We start from the raw sequence: 15,389 nt of genomic DNA, 5'->3' as shown, positions 1-15,389 counted from the left end.
ACCCATCCTATCCATGTATTTGTCAAGCTGCCTTTTGAACGCCGTTAATGTAACTAAACTGTGCAATCAGCAGCGAACATCCTCACTTCTGACCTTGTGTAGATGGTAGGTCATTGATGAAGCAGCTGAGGATGGTTATGGATAGGGCACCGCCCTGAGGAACACCTGCAGTGATGCCCTGGGCGTGGGGTGATTGTCTTCCAATAAGCACAACTTTTTTCCTTAGTGCTGGGTGTGACTCAAGCCAGCGGAGAGATTTCCTCCTGATTAATGTTGACTTCAATTTTGCAAGGACTCCTTGAATTCACCCTCTGTTGCACGACATTGTTGCCTGGACGTTTAAGTGGTCATGTATTGTACAACCAAGTGTCATGTTGTGGGATGACATTCAGAGTTTACTATGTGGTGAACTGTCAATCTCAACTCATGGAAGGATTGAGCTGAGGCTAAGAACTTACCCACGTGTCTGCAAAAAAATGAGGGAAAGGAACTGACTATTAATCTGTATGAGAATAGCAAAATGTAATTATGTTCTTGAACAGACATGCTGAACAGACATGCTGAATTGGGCAGCACAGTAGCATAGTGGTTAACACTATGGCTTCACAGCGCCAGGGTCCCAGGCTCGATTCCCGGCTTGGATCACTGTCTGTGCGGAGTCTGCACGCTCTCCCTGTGTCTGCGTGGGTTTCCTCCAGGTGCTCCGGTTTCCTCCCACAAGTCCCAAAAGACGTGCTATTAGGTAATTTGGACATTCTGAATTCTCTCTCTGTGTACCTGAACAGGCGCCGGAATGTGGCAACGAGGGGCTTTTCACAGTAACTTCATTGCAGTGTTAATGTAAGCCTACTAGTGACAATAAAGATTATTAATTATTATTATTAATTGGATCCATTGTCTCTATCGAAATAAAGCATCTCTATAAATGGAGGTGACTGATTTTTTAAAAAAAATGCTCAAACTAATAAGAGGCTGGGAAGGAAGAGGATGCAAGTATATTTCAGTGATGGTGCTTATTGCAGAGGTATTACTTTTACAACATAAAATAGAAGTGACCAGCAGTCACATTCCTTTTGATGTCTTACCGTGTATTTCCGAGTGTTCTCCAGCAGTATTTTCTCCCGCAGCCAGCTAACAACAGGTTTCGGGTTTCCAAAGGCCGTGCAGGTGAGGGTGATGGAACTTCCTTCCTTGGCTTCCACATAAGGTGGAGGTGTTTCCGTGAATGTAGGGGGAGCTGAAGAGGAAAACCAATAAATCCACTTAAAATAATCTCAGCATCAAGAACCAGCACAAAACACTTACAACTGCCAGGTTGGTCATTTTTCGCTGATGACTTCAGCTAATATGTAGGAGATCACAGAGGGTTCCTGACTCCTCTGATAATATCAATTTAATTTCTACTCTGGTGCAACCTATTGCTAATGGGAGGCTTGGGCTGAGGCCAAGAACTTTCCTATAGCTGAAATTCAACAGAGGTTCAGCCAAAAAATAAAGAGTAAGAACTGATCTGCATGAGACTAGTGAAGGGAATGTTTGTGCAGGGTAAGTATCGGGAATGGTAGGGACTACAATTTCTGAACTCAATCTCCGATAATTTATTTAATTGAAAGGTTTTACAAACATTTCCAGCGACAGGGCTCAGTGGAGCCAATTATTCCGGCTGCTGAGTGCTAAAGCAAACGCATTGGATTGTCGCTCAAAGTTACACTGTCACCTACAACTCTGTGCACAGAAACTGAATGTGCAGTTCAAAGCTATAATCTAAGACCACGTTGAGATAAATGTTCTTCTGGTACACAACATTCTCCCAATCCCCTTGATTAGATGGTGCCTCCATCGCACTTTCTTTCATTTTTCCACACAGAGGCTATAAACATGAGGTAGGAATGTTGTAAAGGTTGGAGATTTAGGCTCAGCACAAATTGCTCTGTTAAAGTCTTGTATATTCCAAGTTACAGTCATAAATAAATAAATAAGAAATCACACAAAATACGTATGAAACACTGCATTGGACATTCTAGTACGTCATCTATAATTAAGTTAATCTTCACTCCTATTACTCCTTAGGTAGCCCCTTGGAATTAAGGGGGACGTGCTTACACTCAGGTTTTATGGGGCATGATATAACTGGAACAAAATCTATGTTTTGGGCATGTTTAGCGGGGTGTTTCTGGGTGGCTGCGGCACTGTGAAACACCCCGTTATTTAACAGCAATTTGCTGTTTTTGTTTTCCTTGGGAGTTTTACTCTGCCGAGGCTGCACTTAGAGTAATTTCCTGCTAGTGAGCCCAGCAAAGAAAGGCTCCTTGCAGATTGTCTGGCTGCCCCGATCTCTCCCCCACCCCCATTTTTAACCACTTCCAACTTTGGGGAGGCCCCAGGGAACACCCCCTCAACTGGTAATAATAATAATCGCTTATTGTCACAAGTAAACTTCAATTAAGCTACTGTGAAAAGCTCCTAGTCGCCACATTCTGGCGTCTGTTCGGGGAGGCCGGTACGGGAATTGAACCTGCACTGCTGGTCTAGTTCTGCATTACAAGCCAATTGTTTAGCCCACCGTGCTAAACCAGCCCCTTCCTTGCAGCTGGGGCAAGGACACATCCTGGGCAGTGCCAATTTGGCACCCTGGCACTGCCACCCTGGAACTGCCCCTGCCAGCCTGGCAGTGCTACCCACACCATCCTGGCAGTACCAGTGCGGCACTTCCAGGGTGCCTGGGTGGCAATGTCTAGGTGCCATCTTGCAGTGCCCACGTGCCTGAGTGCCACCCTACCTGTCCCTAACCATCCGGAGGTCTCTGGTGGCCTGGAGGACCCCCCCAGGTGACATTACAGCTGGCCAACGTTTGTGGAAACCAGTACTAAATGGTGCACTGGTGAAGTCTCCCAAGTGAGGCCATTAGGTCCTGTGCACCAGGAGAATCCCGCAAATGCATATTTAAATTAACCTAAAGGCTAATTTAAATATGCTGATCTGGATAACGCCCAGTGAGGGCGAGATCCAGATCATGATATCTCGCGAGTGTCCATTAAATCTCGCGAGGCTTTTTGAGTATTGCAAATCTTGCCAGAGGCCTCTTGCGAGATTCAACAGCCTTGGTCAGACACTAAATCGGGTGCGGCGAAGTCGTCAAATTGTGCTCAAGGTTTCTGAAATGGCCGACAAGTCCAATGCGTGATCTGCGAGCATCGGCCATCCATGGGGCAGATGGTGTCTGAAGAGTGGGGTAGATGGCTTGTTTGGAGTTTGCCTGCTCCCTCCGATGCTTCGACATAACTGTTGCACATTCCCAAGAAAGTCTCTCGATGTGCTCGGTGTCTTCCCGAATGAAACTTTTCCATTTTGGTCGATCACAAGCCAAGGTCTTCCATCAGTCAACAGGTACGTCTGACCTCTTCGGGGATTGTTTGAGGACGTCCATAAAGCATTTCCGCTGTCTTGCGAGTCTTCTGTCACAATCTGTACACACTAGATTGTGTTGCATATTCAAATGCATGAATACGCTGGCTTAATTACTTCACTTTGGGATTGTCCCTCACACCCCTGTCGAAATTATATTGATTGTTTATGGAAGCAAATGAATCAATTGCAGAGTCACGGTGCGAAACTGTATGAAATACCCATTTATTCTTGCCAGAGGCATTAAAGACTGAGATGGACACAGAGATGTATTAGGTCTACTTTATTAAACTGGAATTGCTAGGATACGGTCAATGCCATCAAAGGTTAAGTTGATTATCATAAAGATGGGTTGATTCCTAATGAAGCTAGACAGAACATAATTTATCATAAGTAATACATTAACTCAATTGTAGACTCATAACATCTCAGCTGCAGTGGGGTTTTTTCCACAGTAAGACTAGTAACAGATACATCTAGTGACTAAGATTATACTTGTACTGAGTTTAAAATGAAAGGGAATTAGTGCATCACTCCAGGTGGTGTAATTGTAAAAAAGAAGTGCATTTTTGTTTTCAAATCTCTCCATGGCTTGGTCCCTCTCTATCTCTGGAATATCCAGAGATCCGTTCTCCTCTAATTCCGATCCCTTGAGCATCCTCGATTTTAACTGCTCCACCATTAGTCGCAATGCCATCAGCTACCTGGGCCCTATACTGCAGAAGTCCCCGCTCACCTCCAACCTCGTTTCCTCTCTAACTTGCTGTCCCGATTAAGACACCATAAAACATACCTCTTTGACCAAACTTTTGGTTAACTGCTCCAATATCTTCCAATGTCACTCAGTATCATATTTTGTTTTATAACATGTCGGTGAAGCATCTTGGAACATTTTGGCCGGGCTGCTCTGATCCTGCGCTGGGTCGGAGAATTGCCGGGGAGGGGGGGGGGCGTGAATCACGCCAGTCCGACGCCGGGCCGCCGATTCTCCGGCGATCGGAGAATCGGCGCCAATCGCGCCGGCGCAGTTGCCGCGGCGCCAGTCGTGGGCCATTGAAAGCAGCTTCACAGGCGATTCTCCGCGCTTGACGGGACGAGTGCCCGCCGAGTCTCGCCGGCAGCATTTGCATATGGCCCTACCCCACAGGACCTCGGCATTCTGGCTGTGGGGGCCGTCCTGGTGGGGGGTCGGGGGGAGCCAACTCTGGGCGGAGGAGGCCTCCACGGTGACCAGGCACGATTGTGAGATCGGGAGAAACCAATCGGTGGGTGGGCTCATTCCGGGGTGGGGGTCTATGTTCCTACGTGCCGGGCTCCTATAGGGCTCCGCCATGTTGCCCGTGGGCCGGCGCAGAGATGGCCGTGGCACAGATGCGCGGACCCGCGCCGGCCGTGGAGTGACGGTTTTCGGCGCTAGAGCAGCTATCAATGTACTTTGGATACCAGGTGAGCTGTATAAACTAAGACATATTCCATTTTAATTATGTTGAACAATCAACGGCCAAAGATCTTTTTCCAGAGTGTAACTCCAGTGTGCAAACATATCCTGGAAAGGTGCGACTGTCATGTCTATATGAGTTTCAGCAAAATGTTATCAGTAAGGCTCATTATGCCATTCTCTCAGCCACAAGACCGGTTCCTTGTTCTTATCTGAGGCCATCTTACTCAATGGAAAGATTCTTCTTTTATTTAGCCCATACTAAAATGCTGCTTTGTTTAGTGAACTGTAGATTTGTCAGAAAACTAAAATCATGTGTTAATTGAATACAAGAATTACCTTGGGACTGTCCTCATTTTTTGTATTTGTTTAGTTTAATGCAGTTGTATTTCATCAAACTTTTTTTTTGTTGCATCTCCTGGAGGTATCTCAAAGCACTTTGCACGACAAATTACTTCTCCTACAACAACTGTAGCCATTGTAATGACTGTCCAAAAATTTAAAAGAAGAATAAAACATCCCACCAGCCTTCACCCCTCACATATTCCCCACCCATGCCATTGCATACCCTTTACTCACCCTCCATGGCCATTTAAAGCCCTTGCTGACTTAATGTCAATTTATGTCAGCCCATCCTGCTCCACCATCACCCTTTGCCCTTACCTACCATGCCCATTCACCTAGCATTTACCACGGGCAGACATCACGACCCATGAGATAAAAAAAAGTTCAGTAAGGTTTAGAGCCCTAAGTGTCTATTACAGACTTCATGACATTGAAAAAAATCCCACTCGCATTCATAAAAATCCATTTACTACATTTGCATTCCTTCAGCTAAATAAAGCCTTTTAATAACAAACATTTTATTCATTGGAATTCCTAGTCCCACTATATCCGCCTGAAGCCGTAAATAAAAGTGTGAAATGGGAAGCACCCTCCTGTGATAACAGATGATTGTGAAATCAGTCATGTAGCATCAATCCAGTAATAGAAATCCCAGGTTAATGTCAACAGCGAGAGTGAAATAGCAAGCGATTTAAAAAAATATTCTAGATACTTTTTTTCAAAGATTTAAAGGCCTGGACTTTTAACATGTTGACAATTCGAAAGCTTCCCTTGACATGTCCCTTTGAAAGATGCTTCTGACTGATTTATTTTATAAATTTAGAGTATCCAATTATTGTTTTCCCAATTAAGGAGCAATTTAGCATGGCCAATCCACCTACCCTGCACATCTTTGAGTTGTGGGGGCAAAACCCACACAAACACGGGGAGAATGTGCAAACTCCACACGGACAGTGATCCAGAGCCAGGATCGAACCTGGGACCTCGGCAACGTGAGGCTGCAGTTCTATCCACTGCGCCACCATGCTGCCCCCTCTTCTGGCCGATTTGACAGCTCCTTTTGACATCTGCTACTGACAGGCTTGACAGGTTCCTTTAACAGATGCTACCAATAGTTTTGCCAATTTATTTTGTCAGGTCCGTTGACCGTAATTAGTCTACTCATTTTTGACGCACATTTATGCCTACTTTTTGTCGCGTTATTCATCCTGGGGTAACACGGACTGCAACAGGATGCAGATGAACTGTAAAGCACACACCAAACGTAGGCGTTGGTTCAATATGATTTATTGAACTTCTGTAACAATGCACACTGCTGGCTGTGGGTTGACACTCTACTACTCTAAGTGTACTAACTCTAACTTACTAGAGTTAGTAAGTTCTACTAGGCTAGCTCTGATCCACGAGTAGAAGGTGCTGACTGATATATACACCCTGACTGTCACTACAGTTGTCACCAGTGGAAAGAGACGGAGTGCTGATGCCTCGTGTGTTTTATAGTTGGAAGCCCCCTCAGGTGTTCTGTCTGGTGATTGGTTGTGTTCTGTCCTGTATGTTGATTGGCTAACCTGGGTGTCTGTCACTGCCTGTTTTTACCTCATGATGTGCATGGGCGCGTATTATGACATCCCCCCTTTTAAAAAAAAAAATTCTCGGTTGCTTAGAGCATATACGACATGTTACTGATATAACTATTTACAGCAAATGGCGAGTGAATGCATATGTACATGTAAGGTGCAGATACAGAACAATGTGTACAAAGGAAATATTTATAAGTCCAATCTCTGGGGCTGGCGTCGGTCGGATCCTTTTCGATCGCCTGAGAGGTGGAGGTGGGGTGACGGCGCCTTGACAGGCGGGATTGCAGCCAGATTGGTGGCCTCATGGAACGAGGTGTCTGGAAAAGGCATAACGACAACTGGGAACGTGAGATCCGGTGGTGGGCAGACAAGTTTGGGTAGTGCCCTTATGTTGCGCCTGACAATGGATCCATCAGCCATGCGAACCACGAACGACCTGGGAGCAGCCTGTCAAAGAACAACAGCTGGAGCTGATCAGCTTCCACCAGGCAACATGATGTGACCAGCATCTTCCAGAGAGAGCACAGGCAAATCAGTAGCATGAGCATCGTATGTCAGCTTTTGCCAGTTCCTGAGTTGCTGCACCTTTTGCAGCACTGGGAGACGATCCAGGTCAGGTAAATTAATGGCCGGAACAGTCGTCCGCAGGTCACGATTCATTTGGAGTTGTGCCGGAGACATACCGGTGGACAGAGAGGTTGCCCTGTACGCCAGGAGCGCAAGGTTAAAGTCAGAAGCTGAGTCCGCAGAATCCACGTTGAGGATGGGTAGGCGTGTTGCTGAATTTGAGGAGGCCTTGTCATACATGGTAATGATGCCCACACGATATGGGGACTCCAGGCAGTCGTCTTCTGGATCCGTGGTGTTACCAGGTTCCAAATCCAGCAGCCCTTGCTGCACACTTCGAACGAGTTTGTGTTGGAACTGGGATCGCTGGCCCACGATCGGAGGTGCAGACATGCACAAGGCTGCATAATGGCCAAGCTTCCCACAATTTAAACATCGCCTGCTTCTTGCAGGGCATTGCCGCTTTAAGTGGGCGGTGCCGCAGTTCGGGCACGTCATGACGTTGACGTCGTAACGCTCCGTGCGTCGTCGCACATGCGCAGTGCGGTCAGCCGCCGCTCGCACCTGCGCAGTGTGGTCTTCGGCCGCTTCGTTCTCCTGTCCTCGGTGCGCATGCATGGGACCCCGGGAAAAGTGCGTGAAATGGCCGCCTTCATCGATGCTAAGGTGCCGCATTCGGGCATTTGCCTGTACACTCTATGCCCCATGGGAGGCAAGTTCGTCCAGTTCTGCCGATTTAAGGTGGGAGTAGTGACTTTTCGCCTGTTCATGCACTTTACACTCTCGATGGCTACTGGCAGGGTCATGTTTTTTATTTTTAGGAGCTGCTCTCGCAAGGCGTCGGAGTGGACCCCAAACACGATCTGATCCCTGATGAGGGAATCAGCGGTGTCACCGTAGTTGCAGGATTGCGCTAATATGCGGAGATGAGTTAGAAAGGATTGGAAAGGCTCATCCTTACCCTGAAGGCGTTGCTGGAAGACATAGCGCTCAAAGCTCTCGTTCGTTTCGACGTCACAGTGACTGTCGAATTTGGCTAACACGGTCTGGAACTTGGTCTTGTCCTCGCCGTCGGCAAAAGAGGGCGAATTGAAGATTTGGATGGCCTGGTCCCCCGCAGTCGATAGGAGCAGTGTGATTTTTCTGGCATCGGACGCATCCTCGAGGCCCGAGGCCTCAATGTATTGACTGAATTTCTGCTTGAAGACCCGCCAGTTGGTGCCGAGATTTCCGGAGATCCGGAGCTGTGGAGGGCCCTGGATCTTCTCCATGCCGCTGGAAGGCACTTGGTGGTCGTCACTGAATTATTCAAGGTAAATTACTTAGATGAAGTAGACTCCTGGGGCGGGATTCTCCGACCCCTCGCCGGGTAGGAGAATCGCCGGGGGCTGGCGTGAATCCCGCCCCCGCCGACCGCCGAATTCTCCGGCACCGGATAGTCGGCAGGGGCGGGAATCGCGCCGCGCCGGTCGGTGAGACCCCCCGGCGATTCTCCGGCCCACGATGGGCTGAAATCCCGTTGCTGGAAAGCCTGTCCCGCCGGCGAGGATCAAACCACCTCTCTTCCCGGCGGGACTAGGCGGCACGGGCGAGCTCCAGGGTCCTGGGGGGGGGGGCACAGGGCGATCTGGCCCCGGGGGATGCCCCCACGGTGGGCTGGCCCGCGATCGGGGCCCACCGATCCACGGGCAGGCCTGTGCCAAGGGGGCACTCTTTTACTACGCATCGGCCGTGTAGGTCTCCGCGATGGCCGACGCGTAGGTGAGCCCCCCCACCCCCGGCGCATGCGCGGGAATGGGCGCTGCGGGTCTGCACATGCGCACTGCGACTGGCGCCAATGCGCGCATGCGCAGTGCAACCGGCGCAGCAGTGCGAATGCGCGGTGGCTCCCTTTTCCACGCCGGCCGCGACGCAACATGGTGTAGGGCTACAGGAGCAAAAGAGGCCCCCAGCCCGACCCGCCGATTGGTAGGTCCCGATCGCGGGCCAGGCCACAGTGGAAGCCCCCTCCCCCCCCCAACCAGGGCGCCCAGATGGATGCACGCCGAGGTCCCCCCGGGCAAGACCACACGTGGACGGCGGCGGCGGGATTCGGATTTTTTTTTGAGGCCGCTCGGCCCATCCCGGGCGGAAAATCAACAGGGGGGCCGTGCCGCACTGGCGCAAATTCTCTGCTCTCAGGTGAATCGGCAGACCGGCGTCGCGCAATTCGTGCCCGGCCCGCCGATTCTTCAGCCCGGCGTGGGCTGAGAGAATACCGCCCCTTAAGCCCCGTTTTAAAAATATCCCATACATTTATTTTCTCAATGCAATAACCCACTCCCTCCCACACCAGACCACCTGTTTTGTGTTGGTAGGCTTGCTTCATCTTCCCGCAACCTCGCCCAGCTACAGTTTAATATCCAATACATTTCTCCTTCTCTTTTGTTCTGATAGTGTCAGACGGACACAAAACGTAAACTCTGTTTTCTCTCCCTATCGGATGCTGACCAGACCTGATGAGTTTTCCCAGCATTTTGTGCTTTTGTTTCATGTGAACGTTTTGGTGTTTGCGCATAAATAGAAACAGTAATTTCTAAAGATTGAAATTGGGCTGAATTCTCCGCTTTGGCAGCGAGACTTGTGATCAGGCAGAGAATAGAGTGCAATGGAAAAATCACAACTTGGCACCTGACGCCGATTCTGACGCCAGGCTCTGGTCCCTCGCTGGCGGTGTTATCTAAGTCAGCGGGTCCATGCAAAGAGGGGGGTGCAGGAGGTTAAAAAAACTCTCAAAAATAGTTGCGTTTGCTGGAGGGCCAGAGGCAGCAGGAGGGAACAACCTGGTGGCAAGTTAGTGGAATCAGGGTGTCTTGCTTGGGATCGGGGTGGCCTGGCTCAGGCTACCATCGCTGCAGTATCTGGATTTGAATGTACCCTTTTGGTGCTACTAACAGGCTCCTGGCCGCTCAGACTGCTGACTGTTCACTCTGTCCTGTGAATGCTCAGAGAGCCTCTGGTGATTAGGGAGCCCACCCAGACCGACCCTCTGGACACCCTCATACCCTAACCGTGTCAGCAAGAGGATGGGTGTGGATAAACTCAATCAGTGGCCCACCAGGTGTTGGCACTCCTCAGAAGCGCTGACCACTGCAGAGGAAGCAGGGGATTAGCAGAGCCCACCATAAACAAAAGACAACTGCACTCTGACCTTTGGAACCCTCCCTGGTTCTCTGCCCCTCTCAGGGCATAGTCTTCACGTTACCACACCCCTCAAGAGCCACAAGTTGTCTCCTCCTGGTGACGATGGCAGCACTGACTGTCTTTGCTCCCTCCTCCGAGGTGCAATTCAAGAGGGCAGGCTTGAGTCTGAGGCCCACCCGAGGGAAGAGGGTGTCCCTCCTCATTGATATCGACCAGTGGTCCATTTCAGACTCCTGAAATCGGGGTGGGGGGGGGGGGGGGGGGCAGGTTTCGTCTGAATCATCCTTGTGGCTGCAATGAATATGTGGTGAGTGGAGCATTTAAAAACACCTCCAGCTGACGGGGTCTTCAGCGCTAATTCTGGCCCCAGCGGTTACACCTCCTGCTGGACCAGGAAATGATTCCAATTTTCTCCAGCAGAGTGCTGGCTTATATGCACATCCTAAATCATGGAATGGATAGCACCCCCAATGGAAACGCGAACCACAAGCTATTCAGTCCCGGGGGCGAACAGTTTTTAGTCTCTCAAATGGAGAATTCCGGCCATTATCTGGAATTAGCATACATTCTAATTATAGTCCTCCTTGTTTTATCACCTTAAATTTTACAGTATTGAATTGTAACACAATGTTCTTTGGGAAAAAAGTTAATTTTGAATGACAGTTGAAACCAAAGTCAATGATGTTTTTCTTAAATCTTAGCGCAAGTCAGTAACTCTTAAAATAAATTGTTCTGCAGAAAATAATTGCCATTCTTGTCACAGTGTCTGAACTTGTGAAAATTAATTGGAAGCAATGCCTGTTCTTCTATTGTAAGTGAAATACCAATCTAAAAACACTACAATCAAACCAAAGTTCATGGTTTAAATCTCTAGATGCTGGCATTTGCAATGTCAACAATGTTCTTTAAGAACATTAAGAGAAAGACTTGTACTTCCTCCCTTTCATGATGATAACCAATCTTCTGGCTGGCCACACTGCAGCCCTCAGGTCTCAACGTTGCGTTCGGCAACTTTAGATTGTGACTTTTATCCTCCAAATTAAATCCCTTTTAAAAAATATTCCATACATGCATCGCTTCCCTCCCCCTCCCACATCAATCCATCTCTCTTTTATCTTAAATTTGCTGCATTTTATTGCAATCTCACCCATCTACACTTAAATATCTAACACATTATCCCTATCTATGGCTCTAACAAAAGCCCAAAAGACTTGAAACATTAGCTCTCCCTTCTCTCCTTCCAGATGCTGCCAGGCCAGCTGAGTTTTTCCTGCATCCTCTGTTCAAGTCCAATTAAATGTTTAGTTTGAATGACTTTTTCTGAAGAGTTGTCTACCAAAGAGAATCTCCAACAACAATTAGATATTCAAGTGTTCGCTGATCCTGAAAAGAATGATAGGATGTCTGGTGCCAATATGGACAGCATCACAGACAAAACCCTATCACAAAGCAGCTTCATGCAACTATTATCAATGTTTAATGTTGTTATTTATTTGGGTACATCAGAATAGTCCACATGTCGAAACCCAGTTCGTTATCCCTTTTCATCCATTTGCTACAAGAAACAGTTGCTCAGGAGCTGTTTCCTTAGCAACCACTGATTTGTTATGTTCTAGGTGTAACATAAGCGGCTTCCTTGTGGTGCACTTGACAAAGGAAGGTTCAGACGTGGAGATAACTTCAACATGTTTATCAAACTATTTACACTTCTATTACTCGGGTTCGACACTACTGCTAATCCTACTCTCGTTACCCAGACTGACTAACCAGCTGCTGCAATCCACGTGGTGGGTGTAGTATTGAATCAACCCTGTCTCTGTACTCACTGACTGTCTCCACTGGAAAGAGGCAGATCATGTGTGTGGTGTCCTTTATATATGGGTTGTGTAATGCCCCCCTGTGGTCGTGTCACCTCCTTGTGTATCGTAAATGTCCATTGGTCGCGTCCGATCTAACTGATCTATTGGTTGAGTGTGTGTGTGTGATGTCACTGGTGCTCTCTCTGGTGTCTAGCTAGCCTACATGTATTTACATTGATGCACATCACCATATCCCCCCTTTTTTATATGTTCATATTTTCTGTACACTTTAAGGTAAGATAAGGTAAGGTATATACAAATCATGGTGATAGTGATTAAACAATAAGTCCAAATCATTCATGGGAGTCCAAAAACCATCAATCATCATGGTCAAATGTCTCTCTTGGTTATGAACGCCATCAAGGTCCCTGTGCCACAGGAACCAAGAAGTGGTCAAATCACTTCGCTGTCTGATTTGGAGTCCCTTTCTTTTTTTGATGTTTGTGATGGTGCTGTCGGATGGCATCTTGTAGCTGATAAGGTGTTGACGTTGAAGAGGTACCATCAACAGTATCATTCGAGGTCATGGATGTGCCATCTGGTGAAGTTGGATAAGACTGTGCATACTGGTTCTGGCCACGTGCTGTGCTGGAAGGGTGATCCTGCTGAGAACCGTTGAAGCTTGTCGAATTGGAAACAGAATTGCTGCTCGCATAAATACCTGGTGATGATGTGAAACTAGAACCTTGCATCTGATAGGAATATGCCATCTGGCCAGGCTGGGGTGCAGCAAATCCTGGGCTGTAACTAAGGCATCCAGTCTGTAGTGCAGATTGCGCTTGCGGTAGCCCTCCTTCGGTCTTGATTCCATTAGTAGGCAATCCCTAGTGCTGGCCTGTTTGAGAATATGTTGCATAGACTGCTGGCTGCTGCATGCCTGAATACTGGGTTTGTCCAGCATGAGCTGTCATTGGCTGCACTGCGGGTGTGTAAAAAATGTGCGGATATAGCTGTAATGAATATTGGTGTATTCCTTTTGGACTGTAGCCGCTGCTTGTTATTACTGACCCAGTGTAATTGTTAAGTGATCCATCTCCTGTCATTGTGGCATCTCCTGTCACCCTGAGCGTGCCATCACTGAGGTTGCAGCACTCCCTGGCTGGAGTAAAGTCCGGCTTATGTGAATCAGAGTCGGTGTTTGGTTGCTCCCCATCTGGAGTTTGGTCTGTTTTAACTGAGTCAGTGTTGGTTTGTTGATGCTCCCCGTCTGGAGTCTTAGCAGGTTCACTGGAGTCAGCTGAGATTTCTTGAAGCTGCACGTCTGGAGTCAGAACATGCAGGAATGCATTGACTTGTGGAGAGGTTCAAGCGAATGAGGGTGGAAGTATCGTGGTGTCACCGGAGTCACCAGTGGTCTCATATTGATCGTCGAGTGCCTCTGTACACACTAGCTGAGGTCTGTCACTTTGCATGGGAAGTGAGATGCTGTCGTCACTCGTCTCATATACCGTGGGTTGAGCCTCAGTAGCTGCTTGTTGTTCACTTGGGTTGGGTAAATTGTCAGAGTCTTCATCTGGTGGCGCAAGCAATGTGGGTGGACTGTCATTGTCTTGCTGTTGTCCTTCATTTGGGCTTTGTCTGTCATTGTCGCTTTGTTCTTTACTGTAGCATGGTAGACCATCATGGTCACCCTGATGTGCACTGGAGCGTGGTAGACTGTCATAGTCTTCTTGCTGTTTACTTGAGTATGGCAGAATCGCATCATCTGCCACGAATTGGTCAGAGGAGGTTGCTAGACCCTCATGGTCACGTTCCTGCAAGGACTGAGCGTCGGAGTCTTGCGTTGCTTCTATCATGGAGGCTGTTCACGAGCTCGCTGTGGAGGCTTGTGACACTGGAGTCACTTCTTGTTCGTGCAAGGACTGCGCTCTGGAGTATTGCGTGTCTTCTATCGTGAAGTCTGTCCACGAGCTCGCTGTGGAGGCTTGTGACACTGGAGTCACTTCTTGTTCATGCAAGGACTGCGGTGTGGAGTCTTGCATGTCTTCTTTCGTAGAGTCGGGAACGCTGAGCGGTGCGTGGACCACGCTCTGTGTGGCAGCAGGCCACTCTCTGTGGGCTTGTACCGCTCTCTGTCTCTTGGTTTCAGGCTGCAGCATATCCTGCACTCATGAGTTGGGATGTCATATCTGCTGGGCTGAAAATCCTCAAATCCGAAGAACGAATCCGCGTCGGTGTCGGATTCAATACGGGGGTCGCCAATGTGCAACACGTCTAGTTGCGGTTCGGATTTGGTACTGGGGTAGCCTCCCAAGGTGAAAGGTTCATCTGAGTCGTAGTCTTCTAGGACCATCTCATCACTGTTTGCGTCGGAGCTGGCATTGGGCTCGCGAGGTCCAGAGAAAATGTAATGGTCGGTATCGAAGTATTCAAGATCGGAATCATCGGTTTGGGCATAGGTAACTGCTTGTTGCAGGGTTCTTCAGAGGTTAATTTCATTCCCTGGTTCAATTTGAGACATTGTGCTGTCATTCCAGGTGAAGGAAGGTTGTTTTACAGCTTTAAAAGATTTTTTCTTTGATTTAGGACGTTTCCCCTTTCAATGGGTGTGGTCCGGGGCCTCTGACGTCATGACGCATGTGACGCAGCGGGTAGGAAGCGATTGCACATGCGCAGATCGCTGTTCCTTTACTAATGGCCGTTTTCGTGATTGCGCATGCGCAGCGTCTTGCACACGCGCAAACGGGCCTTCCCGTTCTGTGCGCTTCTTGCGCAACTGCAGTCCCTGTAGAAAGATGGCCACCGACCAACATCGTTCTCTGCTCCGGGATCTCGGCATCATGGTGAGTACTGGCGCTTCTCTTACCTTTTCTTGCTGGTTGGAGTGTGTTTTCCTCACAGTATTTGCCGAATTTGTCCAGGACTGCCTGGAAGTCGCTCCTGTTTTGCCCTTTGGAGAACTTGCATTTTTAAAAGATTTCTTCTGCTCTGGCACCAGCGATGGTGAGGAGAAGCTCTATCTTTTCAGCTTCAGCCACTTCTTCTAGTTTGGCTGCAACCAGGAAGATTTCA

General features: G+C 48.4%; 1 protein-coding gene across 3 annotated transcripts in view; it reads right to left on the bottom strand.

Annotated features, from left to right (window-relative positions):
- Positions 1-15,389, bottom strand: part of igsf9bb (immunoglobulin superfamily, member 9Bb) — an 889,343-nt gene that overhangs the window by 300,728 nt on the left and 573,226 nt on the right. For all 3 annotated transcript variants that reach the window (XR_011937440.1, XM_072486656.1, XM_072486657.1), the window contains exon 4: positions 1,086-1,237. Coding sequence is in view for 2 of the 3 variants with exons in the window: in XM_072486656.1 (XP_072342757.1) it covers positions 1,086-1,237 (152 nt within the window). In the remaining variant the exon portion in view is untranslated. The remainder of the gene's footprint in view (positions 1-1,085; positions 1,238-15,389) is intronic.

The sequence above is a fragment of the Scyliorhinus torazame genome, chromosome 21, assembly GCF_047496885.1.
Source record: "Scyliorhinus torazame isolate Kashiwa2021f chromosome 21, sScyTor2.1, whole genome shotgun sequence".
Taxonomy (NCBI): domain Eukaryota; kingdom Metazoa; phylum Chordata; class Chondrichthyes; order Carcharhiniformes; family Scyliorhinidae; genus Scyliorhinus; species Scyliorhinus torazame.
This window is presented reverse-complemented; position numbering and strand designations above follow the sequence as displayed.